The sequence below is a fragment of the Meles meles genome, unplaced genomic scaffold, assembly GCF_922984935.1.
Source record: "Meles meles unplaced genomic scaffold, mMelMel3.1 paternal haplotype, whole genome shotgun sequence".
Classification (NCBI taxonomy): Eukaryota; Metazoa; Chordata; class Mammalia; order Carnivora; family Mustelidae; genus Meles; species Meles meles.
In genome coordinates, this window is record NW_025721345.1 from 36,668 (window position 1) to 50,780 (window position 14,113).

Sequence of the window (14,113 nt, forward strand, 5' to 3'; positions counted from 1 at the left end):
TCTTTATAAATGAGAAGTCACAAATAATGCTACAACTAGACATTCAACTGGAAAATTACAAACCCTGAATTTTACCATTCCATACATAAAATTAATTTGTGATATTCATCATAAAGTCAAAACCAAAACCATAAAGCTTTGAGAAGAAAAGAGAGTATCTTGATAACCTCGTGATAATTTCTTAAACAGGACAAAAATGCACTAACTACCAAATGGGTTGGGGGGAAGCGATAAATTGAGCTACTATAAAACTTAGAAGTTCTGCTTACTCAAAGACACCATTAAGAAAATGAGTAGGCAAGCCACAAACTGAAAGAAAACACAGTACATATATCTGACAAAGAACTTGTGCATTATATAAAGAACTCATATATCAACAATAAAAGGGCAAGTAACCCAATAAATGGGCAAAAGATGTGAATAGAAACTTCATAAAAGAAAACATAAAGCCATTAAGAATATGAAAATAGGGGCGCCTGGGTGGCTCAGTGGGTTAAAGCCTCTGCCTTCAGCTCAGGTCATGATCCCAGGGTCCTGGGATCGAGCCCCACATCAGGTTCTCTGCTCAGCAGGGAGCCTGCTTCCCTTCCTCTCTCTCTGGCTGCCTCTCTGCCTACCTGTGATCTCTGTCTGTCAAATAAATAAATAATCAGTCTTTAAAAAAAAAAGAACATGAAAATATACTTTACATTAGCAATTAAGAAAATGCAAAATAAAACCACACAAGATTCATTTCACTTTCAGTAAAATGTAAAATTCATTTCATATTCAGTTAAAATTAAGAAGACTAACATGAAATGCTGGTAGTAACATCAAAAGAAACTTTTATTTTATTTATTTTTATTTTTCTTAACAGAAACTTTTATACACTGCTGGTGAGAGTAAAATGGTATGTTCACTTCAGGAAAAGAATTTTCTTATAACTTAAAACATACATTTACAATCTGACCCAGCAATTCCATTCCATGGGTATATATATACATGTATGTATATATATATACTCAAGAACAAGAAAACATGTCCATACAGACTTGTACACAAATTATCATGGTGGTCTTATTCATAAGTCACAAACTGGAAACAATTCAATATGCCCATCCAGAGAATGGATAAAGAAATTATAATATTCATTCAATGGAATTTTACTCAGCAATTTAAAAAATGCTGCTAATAAACTCAACAATATAAATGAGCATCAACTATGTTGAGTAACAAGTTAACAGGAAATAAAAGATACATATTTGAATTTTATTTGTATGAAATACCCTGTGAAAAAGGTTAAAAACTGGGCAAAACTGGTCTGTGACAAAAGTCAAAAAGTCGTTGCCTCCAGGTTTGGTGGTGGGAGAAATGACCAGCAAGGGATACAAGTGATCCTTCTATCATATGAAAAGGTTTTAGATCCTGATTTGGGTGGTAATTTCACAAATGCATACATTTATCAAAATTCATCAGAATTAACATAAGCAGGGTACACATTTACTTACTGCATATACTGCATACTATAAAATGGTCAAAATTCCATAATAAGTCATGGGAAATCAGACTGAAGCTTTATCTTTGAAAATGTAACTAAAGGGACCCCTGGGTGACTCAGTAGGTTAACAGTCTGCTTTCAGCTTAGGTCATGATCCCGGGTCCGGGAATAAGCCCTGCCCCACCTGCTCAGTGGGGAGCCTGTTTCCCAGTCTGCTCCTTCCCCCTGCCATGCCCCTCCCGCTGCTCATGGGCACCCTCTTAAATAGAATCTTTTTAAAAAATTAAATAAATATGCAACTATATATTGTAAAAAAAAAATGCTTAATCTAATTACATTTAACATGGTTGAGTTTTAACTGTATCGTAAACTAATCCTTATACTGAACAAAGAATAAAAATTAGTGCTCTTATATAAGATACAAATTTTGGTCAAGATTATGATGGGCAAAAAGAATAGCTCCCATTTTATAATGTCATCAATTTCCCCTAAAGCCTATTAATCTTTGATAGGTATGTTAATTTCTATAACCCTTGGTAAGTATTTTCGTATTACAACTGTTTCTGCTTCCCTAAGAAATCTTGTACTTGAAGGGACATGGACAGTGAATACTCAGGTAACAAGGAATCTCCACATAAAATGGGGATGGGGTGAGAAGTCTTTCCAAACAGATCCAAACACAATATTTCATGTCAGAAACAAGATTAAGGCACCTCTTAGAGCTTCCACAAGTTGTGAATATATACACCTGGAATGCATGTGGTTATAGGCACTCGCATTACTGCTAAACTCCCAAAGACCCATAAAGTAGTATTTACATATTAAGGACCATGCAATAGAACACCTTAATTGATTATGTAAGTAAGCAGCACGAAAGTATAAGAAAGAAGTAACATTTTTTTATGGTTAGGAAATAGAATAGCTTAATGAGAAAAAAATGTACACTAGGGATTAAAGGAATTAATGATCAGAGAAACAGATATGGCTCCTATATTTAATTTCTCATAAATCTCTTACCTCATTCTCCTTTTTATTTTTTTTAGCCACAGACAAAATTTCCTAGAAAACATTGAGAAAACAGAAATGAAGTAACAATATATGTAGTTCATTCATTTATTTACTCAACAAGTATTTATTCTGTTGTTATATTCTATTCTAATATTCTATAGAATATTCTATTCTGTTATATCTTTGTGCCAGGAAATGGGGATAGGCTCTCAAGGTAATTAAAATACAGGACTCAAAACTGGTGGACCTCAGGCAAAATTAAGGTTACAGTATCTTATAAAACTCTACACTAGTTAGCAATACTTAAAAATTGGGTTATTTCCTCCTAAAATTTCCAGGGGTTTTGTTTTGTTTCTTTTTTAGGCTTACTGAAGAGACTTAAATCCGAATTCACATATGACAATAATCCTCTAGTACAGGGACTGGCAAATACAGCATGTAGACCAACTCCAGCAGGCAACCTGTTTTTGTAAATAGTTTAATTAGAACAAAGTTGAGCATATTTGCTTAGTTTATGACTGCTTTTGACTCCTCTCAGGCTACAAAAGGCCAAGTTCAGTGTTGCGTAGTTACCCACTCAACTATTCAAAGCCAAGAACTATCTGACCCTGTACAGAAAAGGTTTTCCAAATCCTGTTCTACAGTCTAAGTTATGGCTACTCCTGGTATTTCAGGATTCACTTCCAAATGTATTATAGTCCCAACTCTATCCCACTTTAGGCCTCTGTAGATAGACATCTGAGTTTGTAATTTTGAGCAAAAGGCAAAGACAAATAAATTAAAAATACAGAATAGAAGTATTCTGATTTTGAAGTACCTACTAGATGCTAAGGGTATGGGGGCACATGGGTGGCTCAGTGGGTTAAATTCTCTGCCTTCAGCTCAGGTCGTGATCTCAGGTCCCTGGAATCAAGCCCCACATCAGGCTCTCTGCTCAGCAGGGAGCCTGCTTCTGCCCACCCCCGCCTGTCTCTCTGCCTACTTGTGATCTCTGTCTGTCAAATAAATAAATAAAATCTTAAAAAAAAAACCAGATGCTTAAGTTCTGAAGACAAGCAATACCTGAATGCCACTTGATGAGTTAGGAGAGTATTTTATCAAATTATCTGAAAAAGTTATCATAAGGACATAATCATTAAAGATTAAGTTTGGGTATGTTTCAAGCAGAGAATACCATGTGCAGAGTACAAAGGGGATGAAATGGTAGATACATTCAAGAAACTTCAAATGTATCTTAAATTTAAGATAGATAGGATGATGGGACACATGAGTTAAGTGGCTGACAAAAACATATATAAATGCTTACATGTGTTGTCACATGTGTATGTAAAGTATTATTTAAGTATAAATATTCATACCCTAAGGCTGAAGGGATATAGGGAACAGAGCTATCTTTTAAACTAAGTAAAAATAAATACAATGACTAAGCTGAATCTTCTTGAAAAACAATTTGTGAATCAGCCAAAACAAACCCAATACTATCTATGAAGCACTGTTAAAAATTAAACCTTGTAACTAAACTCCTGACCCTCCTTACCTCCTTTTATGCAAACTGGTAACAAATACGTATTTTTATGTTTTTGAAATTGCCAGGATCTCTCCTGCCTCTGGATGTCCGTCAAAGGTTATTCTGCCAAAGGTTATTCGCTCTTCCTAGAACACTCTTCACTACCTTCGCTATATCTTACTATTTCCCTATTAACTCTCCCCAACCTTTAAATGATTTAACTTTTATGCTTCAAGTTACAACTCAGATGCCACCTTCTAGATGAAAATTTTATGAACTTAGTGCCTCAGTTTAGAGTCCTTTTATAAACTCAAAAAAGCCCAATTATAATTGACTACTTATTTCTCACTGGATGAAAGCTAAGGCAGAGACAGTATCTAAGCTCCTTGATCAATTGATCTTATACATATAAGACAAAGTTTGCCCACTCCTGATAAGCTACCAACATTTGATAAATGTATAACTGCCTGAATTTCAATAAATCTAAGTAATACTTAACAGTGTTTTTCAAATTGTAGGCTATGTTCACAATCAATCAAATGGGTCTTGACCATTTTTTTTTTTCTCTTTATTTTCAGCGTGACAGTGTTCATTGTTTTTGCACCACACCCAGTGCTCCATGCAGTACGTGCCCTCCCTATTACCCACCACCTGGTTCCTCAACCTCCCACCTTGATCATTATTTTTAAATGAAAGAAAAAAAGAAGGAAAATATTAGAGTGCACCCATAAACACAAGTATGTGAAATTTTGTATTTTATACTTTATGAAGATCTCAAAAGTTTGAATCTCAGGTTACAGAAAAATATAGTAAACAACAATGTTAGAATTTTTTTTAAAATGTAAGAATGCAACATTAAAATATGCCTAAGGGATATTTAAGGTTTGTTACAATTAAGTATGCTTTTTAATTTCTATTTTATGAAGTAACATGTGACAAGATAAAAAAGGATCTGGTGGGGCGCCTGGGTGGCTCAGTGGGTTAAGCCTCTGCCTTCAGCTCAGGTCATGATCTCAGGGTCCTGGGATCAAGCCCAACAGGCTCTCTGCTCGGTGGGGAGCCTGCTTCCCCCTCTCTCTCTGCCTACTTGTGATCTCTCTCTCTGTCAAATAAATAAATAAATTCTTAAAAAAAAAAAAAAAAAGGATCTGGTTTTAAAAGGGACTTGGGGCGGGGGGCAGTACCTAGGTGGCTCAGTCAGTTAGGTTTCTGCCTTTAGTTCAGGTTATAATCCCAGGGTCCTGGGATAGACCCACATCATGCTCCCTTCCCTCCTCAGTGGGCAGTCTGCCTCTCCCTCAAGCTTGTGCTCTCGCTCTCTATCTCAAATAAATAAAATCTTTAAAAAATAAAAAATAAAATAAAAATGACTATATGATTTCAGTTCCCTAAAGGTCCTCAACAAGGAACAAGAACAAAGTTCTGAAGATAAGATCTTGAAGTCATGATAAATATCTGATAATAGTAACTTTTTATTATAATAATTTCTAATTAGGCCAAGATCACATTCCCTTAGCAAACAGGAAGACCATGCCATTTTCTTCCCTGAAATAGGCCCTTCACAGACTGAAAAGCCAAATAAGTAACAGCAATCCATACAGCTTTAAATGTGGTTCGAAATCCACAACAGGTTTTACTCAACAGTGAATTTTTTGGCCCTCCCCACTTTATTTTTACCTCTTTTGACATGACCTCTGAAATATTGTAGGATTCATCTTCTCTTCCTCTCTTCTTTCTCATGACTATTAAAAAAAATTATTTTATTTTTGATAGCAATAAAAGTGAAAATATAAACATATCCTTCAAAAGTAGAACAAGGAAATTTACCTGGATTCTCCTCACTTGCATCAATGGAATTTTTACCCTACAAAACAAGAATTTAGGATATTATTTTTCTAGGGACTTTATGGTATTACATATTAAAAGACACTAAGTAAATAAATGCCAAATGTTCCTTGTATTTGAGCCACATCCACAACTCTATTACTCCTACCAACATGTAACCTCTTTCTACATTTCCCCACCAGACCTTGCTTATAACTGTATTCCTTTTTCCTGATGACTCTACTTTCCTCAATTTTTCCCATTTGATATATTTCCAAATTAAACACAGAAGGCATTTTTATTTTGCCATGTACATTTTCTGTAACTGCAGGTTTATGCTAAAGATATTCAGTGGGTATGATATGGAAGGACAACTCTTTCAGTAAAATTTTTAAGTTAAATATAACTGAAAGCAGAAATAAAAGAGGATACTGATTTTAAAATACTAGTGAGGGGAAATACAGGAAAGGAAGAGATGTTCAAAAAAAAAAGTTTCAAAATGAGAGGTGAAAAGGAAGATCAAGAATAGGGAGAAAAATATGTATAAGAAATCAAAATAACAAAAGTAAATTTTTAAATTTCTTACATAAACCCCACATCACACATGGGGCTCAAACTCACAACCTGAGATCAAGAGTCATGTGCTCTACCAAACAAATGAATCAGCCAGGTGCCTCAAGAAGGTAAACTTTAGGGGCACCTGGATGGCTCAGTAGGTTAAGCCTCTGCCTTCGGCTCAGGTCATGATCTCAGGGTCCTGGGATCGAGTCCCGCATCGGGCTCTCTGCTCAGGAGGGAGCTTGCTTCCCCCCAACCCCCTCCTGCCTCTCTTCCTACTTGTGATCTCTGTCAAATGAAATAAATAAAATCTTAAAAAAAAAAAAAAAAGATTGGGGCGCCTGGGTGGCTCAGTGGGTTAAAGGCCTCTGCCTTCGGCTCGGGTCATGATCCCAGGGTTCTGGGATCGAGCCCTGCATTAGGCTCTCTGCTCGGCAGGGAGCCTGCTTCCCTTCCTCTCTCTCTGCCTGCCTCTCTGCCTACTTGTGATCTCTGTCAAATAAATAAATAAAATCTTTTAAAAAAAGAAGGTAATTTTTAAAATAAAGTTAAAAAGTCAGAGGACTGGGGCACCTGGGTGGCTCAGTCATTAAGCATCTGCCTTCGGTTCAGGTTGGGATCAAGCCCCAAATCAGGTTCCCTGCTCGGCTGTAAGCCTGCTTCTCCCTTTCCCATTTCCCCTGCTTGCTCTCCCTGCATCTGTCAAATAAATAAATAAAATCTTTAGAAAAAAGTTAGAGGATTAAAAATGTAAAATACCAAAAGGGACTGGTGAGATGGAACAGGCAGAACTTAATGGTTGGCACCTTTTGAATATAGTGGGTGGCGGGGGGGGGGGGGGGGGGGGGGGGGGGGCCGCAGGCAAAACCCGGATATAAAAAGTTAACTGGGCAAAAGTGAACAACAGATTAAACCTACAGGTGAAGAGTAGTTAATAAATGATTAAACAAGTAAAATTATCTTTTATGTTCTTCAAAATCCCGAAATAAGGGGTGCCTGGGTGGTTCAGAGGGTTAAGCCTTTGCCTTAATCTCAGGTCGTGATCTCAGGGTCCTGGGATCCAGCCGCATCGGGCTCTCTGCTCCACGGGGAGCCTGCTTCCTCCCCTCTCTCTGCCTGCCCCTCTGCCTACTTGTGATCTCTCTCTCTGTTAAATAAATAAATAAAATCTTTGAAAAAAAATAATAATAAAAAATTTTTAAAAATGTAAAGCTTAGAATACATGACACACAGTAAGTACTCTAAATGCTGCCCTCTCTTTTCACTAGTACAACTGTTCTTTATACAAATTCCAACAATATGGCATTAAACAGCCTCATGTTAAAACAAATTTACCCCAAAAGATCACATCTAAAATTCAAGCTATCCCTAAATGAATGCTCTATTATCTGAAATGTTATTAGCAGATAGAATAAATTTGCTCCAATTTTGGCTCCACTGCTGCAGCTATGCACGATACAAATTTAAATTATTATGGATCTGCGCTGACATAAGGTTGGAGGCATTAAAGGGAAAGAATAATCACTATGAGCACCAAAAGAACTGGCCACTTAGAAGAGTGAAATTTTGAAATTAAGAAAAACAGAAGAAACTGAAAGGGTTATACTTTAGCTTTCCTTCCATATCCAAAAATATTGAGAAAACAGATTTTATATGTTCCTATGCAGCTTATAACAAAGATAGGTTTTCAGATAAAGAAGGTTAAAATTAAGTAGATGGTCTATAAAGTTAAGACTACAGAGGAATTTCCTTAATGTTTAAGGTAACATAAAGGACTTTCTAGCTTACTATATATTACCTTAGTAACCTTTAGGGATTCCTTTTTTCTCTCCAATTTCTCTTTCTTCTTCTGTTCCTGTAAGATACTTCTTTCTTAGTGCCACAAGTGGAAAATGCAAAGTATAAAACACACAGTTCAAGTAACATGTGCACAATGAAGAGCTATATAAAGATTTAAAAACAAGGGAGAACTTCCACTTCAAACGTTTAAGGAGCAACAGGGAACAGACCTTCCTGATTTACACAACTGAAATCCATATAAGTATATTAAACAGTGATTTTCAGACAATATGCAGCAAAGGAGAGTGAACACTGAAAAAGGGAAACAAATGAGAGAATCTTGATTGTGCAGTTTAAGGCCTGAAGGCAATTCTCAAGTGCAAATAGTGTAGGAAGAATCTTAACAGCTCAACAGCCTCCCTGAGTTGAAGAGACAAGAGGACAAAACTTAAGAGCAGCTAGCATACTCAGGGTCAGGTACACAAAGAAAGCCCTCAAGGTACGTAGTTGAAATTTCAGGTTGAGAACTATCAGTGACATGCGTGTAAAACCAAGGCAACTAGAAAATAGCAAGTAAAGTAATCCCTGTGCTGCTTACAGGGGATTGATCAGGAACAGTTTGTACCCATCAGGCAAAGTGACAAGAGCGCTCAGAAGAGGAGCAAGTTACTACCAGACTGAAAGCTGTTCCATATGCACCCTAACAAAGCTTAAAAGACAGACAAAAAGGGATTCAAACCACTTCCAAAAGGTGGTTAAAGATGTATGCCTTGGGTGCCTGGGTGTTAAATGTCTGCCTTTGGCTCAGGTCATGGTCCCAGGGTCCTGGGATCAAGTCCCACATTGGACTCCCTGCTCAGGGGGAGTCTGCTTCTCCAGAAGTCTTCTTCTCCCCTTCCTCCCTGCTTGTGCACACTCTATCAAATAAATAATAAAATCTTTAAAAAAAAAAGATACATGCATTACAATAACTCATTAAGTGTGGATTGTTTTACTCTCTTATATTTATATTTCATTTTACCATACAAAAGTTCATGAGCAAAGGAAAAAATACTTAGCAAAAGCAAAATCTTGATTGATAACTGAACTGTGAATGATGGGGACACAGGGCATTACTGTAGCCTTGAAATCTGCATAAGTTTTAAATCTTCATAGGTTCAATTGGCAATAAATAAGTTATACAGTATCTTATATAAGTACAATGGGAAGAACACAACAAGGTAAAGGGGGTCAGGAGTGTGCAGATGGAAAAGGTATAAGACAGCAATTTCACTGAAGATTGTTAGGATGGGCTTCATCAGGAAAATGTTTAAGCCAGGCTTGAAGGTGATGGAGTAAGCTAAGCAGATATCTACAAGAAGATGGTTCCAAGTACAAAACAACCAGTACAAAGGCCCAAAGGCAGAAACACACTTCTCAAAATGAAGTCTAGAAAAGTAAGAGGGTTGAAGGAGACAGTTAAGACTGCTTATTGTCTTGTGGACCACCATTAAGACTTAGGGCTTGTTGGAGCACCTGGGTGGTTCAGTTGGTTAAGCATTTGCCTTTGGCTCAGGTCGCTATCCTGGGGTAGAGTCCCAGTCCAACCCTGCTGAGCAGGGAGGCTAATTCTCTCTGTCCCCCTGCACCTCTCTCCTCCTTCCCCTGCCTTGCCCGTTGTAATCGCTTTCAAATTAAGTAAAACCTTAAAAAAAAGAAAGAAAAAGATTTTGGTTTTGTCACAATCAATGTAAACTAGAAAACAGTGAAACATCATAGAAAACAGTGAAACACAGGGGATCACCTGGGCAGGAGAAAGGAAGCACTGAAGAAAAATAAATTCTTCACTCAATAAAAATACTTCCAAAAACAAAAGCAAATGAAGACTTTTTCGGAAATACAAAAGCTAAAAAATATATCATCAAAAGAAAATGCAAATGAATCTATTATAACGGAAAGCAGATCAGTGACTAGTGAGGAAGACAGAAGTGAAGGATGGGAGAAAATTTAAAAAGGGGCAGGAATTCAGTCATAAAAAAGAAGAGAACCTTGCAATTTGAAACATGAATGGACCTTGTAGGCATTATGCTAAGTGAAATGAGTCAGAAAGATAAATACTACATAATCTAATTTGTGGAATCTTAAAAAAAACAAAACACCCCAAGCTCATAAATACAGAGAAAAGACTGATGATTGGTGGTGGTGTAATGAGTGACAGGTTAAAAGATACATATATCCATAAAGTCAGTCAGGGCTATGTATTATACAGCGTGGTGAATATAGTTAGTAATATTCTATTGCATATTTAAAAGTTGCTAAGAGTAAAGCTTAAAATTTCTTATCATAAGAAAAAAATTTTTAACTATGTATGGTAAAAGATATTAACTAGACTTACTGTGGTGATCATGTCACAAAATACACAAATACTGAATCATAACCTGAAACTAGTATGTTATGTCAATTTTACTTTAATTAAAAAAGAAGGGGGGGATGGGGGCGCCTGGGTGGCTCAGTGGTTTAAGCCGCTGCCTTCGGCTCAGGTCATGATCTCAGTGTCCTGGGATCGAGCCCCGCATCGGGCTCTCTGCTTGGCAGGGAGCCTGCTTCCCTCTCACTCTCTCTGCCTGCCTCTCTGCCTACTTGTGATCCCTCTGTCAAATAAATAAATAAAATCTTTAAAAAAAAAAAAAAAAAAGAAGGGGGGGGACATAATTTTTTGAGTTGATGGTTATGTTGATTACCTTGATTGTGGTGAATTCATGGGTGTATACATGTGAAAACATATAAAACTGTACACTATATACATGTGTTTTTGTATGTATCAATTATATCTCAATAAATCAATTTTAAAAAAAAGACTAAGCAACATAAAGTCCACAATTTTCAGCATCCAAAAACTATCACTAGACAGGATAAAAATCAGACAAATAAACAGAGTTATATTCATACAGTGGAATTCTTCTCAGGAATAAAGAGAACGGCCTACTGAATAAACACAAGTGAATCGCAATATGCTGAGCTAAAGAGGCAAGACACAATAAAGTGCTTAATGCATGTTCCATTCGTATATTCTAGAAAAAGCAATACCAATCTATTGTGACAGAAAACAGAACTCAGTGGTCTTGGAGGCCAGGCATGGGGATCACTGAGACAAGAAAAGTTCTTGGGGTAACGGAAATGCTCCTCATCTTGACTGTGCTGGTGGTTACACAGATCTATACACTGGTCAAAACTCACCAAACAGTAAACTTAAAATGTGCACAACTTACTGCATGTGATTTTTATCTCAATAAAGTGATTTTTTAAAAATGTAAGCTACTAGTTCTAATCAATTACATACACATACCTCTAGTTGTTGCTGTTCCATTTTAGTCAATAAAAATTTGGAGTAGATATTGCTTTTCTCAAGTAAATGTTGAAGTCTACGGTACCGAATGTCCACAGACTCTCTATCCCAAGACATGCGAGCCTATCCAAAAAGAAAATTTCCATGACTGTTAAGTTTTCTCACATACATGTTTGCATAAGATGTAAAAAAAAAAAAAAAAGGCTAAATAAATGCTCTTTGAGTTTGATATATTTCTTTTAATTAATGGGGAAAAATATTTTTCTAGTATTAACTTTACTAACAATGGTTTATTTTAACCCAAAACCAGGACAAATAGCTTAAAAAATAGGATTCTGGGGTTCAACATGCCATTTGGTATGATGCAGCTTAGATACCAAAATACTGAAATTTCAGACACTGGACATGTTTACTGGCATCCATCAATTTTTGAAATTTCTAAAATTAACATTAGAAAGTAAATACTTCGGGGTGCCTGGGTGGCTCAGTGGGTTAAATCCTCTGCCTTCGGCTCAGGTCATGATCCCAGGGTCCTGGGATCGAGCCCCACATCGAGCCCACATCGGGCTCTCTGCTCAGCAGGAAGCCTGCTTCCCTCTCTTTCTCTGCCTGCTCTATGCCTACTTGTGATCTCTTTCTCTGTCAAATAAATAAATAAATCTTAAAAAAAAAAAGTAAATACCTCAAGTAGATTTAAGTTTTTTAAACAATCAAATGATTTCAGAAAGTTTTTACATACCAGTTTTATTTGAAAGAGCATTAGAATTAATAAATAATTTAACTGGGTAGGAACTAGAACAACTGTTCTTAGAATTTTAAAACTATATTGTCCAGATGCCTGGCTGGCTCAGTCGGTAGACCATGCTGACTCTTGATCTCAGGGTATGAGTTCGGGTTCCAGTTGTGCCTAGAGATTGCTTCAGAAAACAAAAAAACAAAACAAAAACTGCACTGTCAAAATATTTCAACATGCTAAATCTACTTATGACTATTAGAAGCTTCTTCCTCCTCAGCGTTGTGTCCCCAGTTTTGCCCTTGTTTTTAGGCTTGTTTTATTCCTACTCTTAGTTCAATCTTCCTCTTCTGTACATCTTCAAATTATAAACCTGCTTTCTATATTACCTTAACACACCATTTATTAAGTGATTTCTAAATCTACACTAGGCTAGTGGCTGAGGAGGAATCCTCTCTCAGTTCACAATGATAAATAAAATATTTTTTAAAAATACCAGAGGGCAGGGCACCTGGGTGGCTCAGTGGGTTAAGCCGCTGCCTTCGGCTCAGGTCATGATCTCAGGGTCCTGGGATCGAGTCCCGCATCGGGCTCTCTGCTTGTCAGGGAGCCTGCTTCCCTCTCTCTCTCTCTGCCTGCCTCTCTGTCTACTTGTGGTCTCTCTCTGTCAAATAAATAAATAAAATCTTAAGAAAAAAAAAAAAAAAAGAAAAAAAAAATACCAGAGGGCACAGGATGAAAAACATAAAAGCAACAATAAATAGTATAGTTCAGTGGTCCACAACTTCTTTCTGTAAAGGGCCAAAGGGTAAATATTTAAATATTTGAGCATATGGCTTATAAATATTCAATTCTGCCTTTTTGGACAAGAGCAGTAATAGACAATATATAAACAAATGGGCAAGGCTATGTACCAACAGAACTTTATTTACCTAAACTGGCATGATCCAGTTCATAATCTGTCAACTCAGTATAATCTGAATTTAAAAACAAAAACCAAAAAAAACCTACAACACACTAAGTACGCTGAAGTGAATCCAGTTGAATTCATCTATCAAAGCTAAATCATGCAAACCTTACCACCAGCAACTCTACTCCTGAGACAAAGTTTGTGTGCACATGAGGGTTCACACACGCATGTATGCATACATGCACAGAGGCTGAGTTAGCATACCCAAATTAATTTTAATGTTTAAGGCTTGATCTGTACTTCAGACACCACTGTATTTCCTAGATGTTCTATCATCTCTCCAGCTTTTCTTTCAAAATAAATTTTTCTATTACAAAAGCAATGACAATAAAATGTGTAAGAATAAATAAAATTAAAATAAATACACATTTTAAAGAAATTATATATTTAGGGGCACCTGGGAGGCTCATTGGATTAAGGCCTCTGCCTTTGGCTCAGGTCATGATCCCAGAGTCCTGGGATCGAGCCTCGCATCAGGCTCTCTGTTCCGCAGGGAGCCTGCTTCCCCCTCTCTCTCCGTCTGCCTCTCTGCCTACTTGTGATCTCTGTTTGTCAAAATAAATAAATAAAATCTTAAAAAAAAAAAAAAGAAATTATATATTTAAAAAACACCCATAAAACAATTCTATCCATGCAGATAATCTCTGTTGACATCTTACAAAACTAATTTCAGTTCTTTTATTTATTTATTTTTTTAAGATTTTATTTATTCTTTTGACAGATAGAGATCACAAGTAGGCAGAGAGGCAGGCAGAGAGAGAGGAGGAAGCAGGCTCCTGGCCAAGCAGAGAACCCGATGTGGGGCTCGATCCCAGGACGCTGGGATCATGACCTGAGCTGAAGGCAGAGGCTTTAACCCACTGAGCCACCCAGGCGCCCCAATTTCAGTTCTTTTAGAACAGTGTTTCTTTTACTATTACGGATGTTACTGG

General features: G+C 36.8%; 1 protein-coding gene across 1 annotated transcript in view; it reads right to left on the reverse strand.

Moving 5' to 3' along the window:
- LOC123936315 (lymphoid-specific helicase-like) overlaps positions 1-14,113 on the reverse strand; it is a 41,364-nt gene that overhangs the window by 22,597 nt on the left and 4,654 nt on the right. Inside the window, exons 3-7 of the mRNA XM_045996939.1 lie at positions 11,479-11,601; positions 8,173-8,229; positions 5,820-5,856; positions 5,670-5,734; positions 2,495-2,536 (exon numbers count right to left, since the gene is read on the reverse strand). Of these exons, the coding sequence (XP_045852895.1) occupies positions 2,495-2,536; positions 5,670-5,734; positions 5,820-5,856; positions 8,173-8,229; positions 11,479-11,601 (324 nt within the window). The remainder of the gene's footprint in view (positions 1-2,494; positions 2,537-5,669; positions 5,735-5,819; positions 5,857-8,172; positions 8,230-11,478; positions 11,602-14,113) is intronic.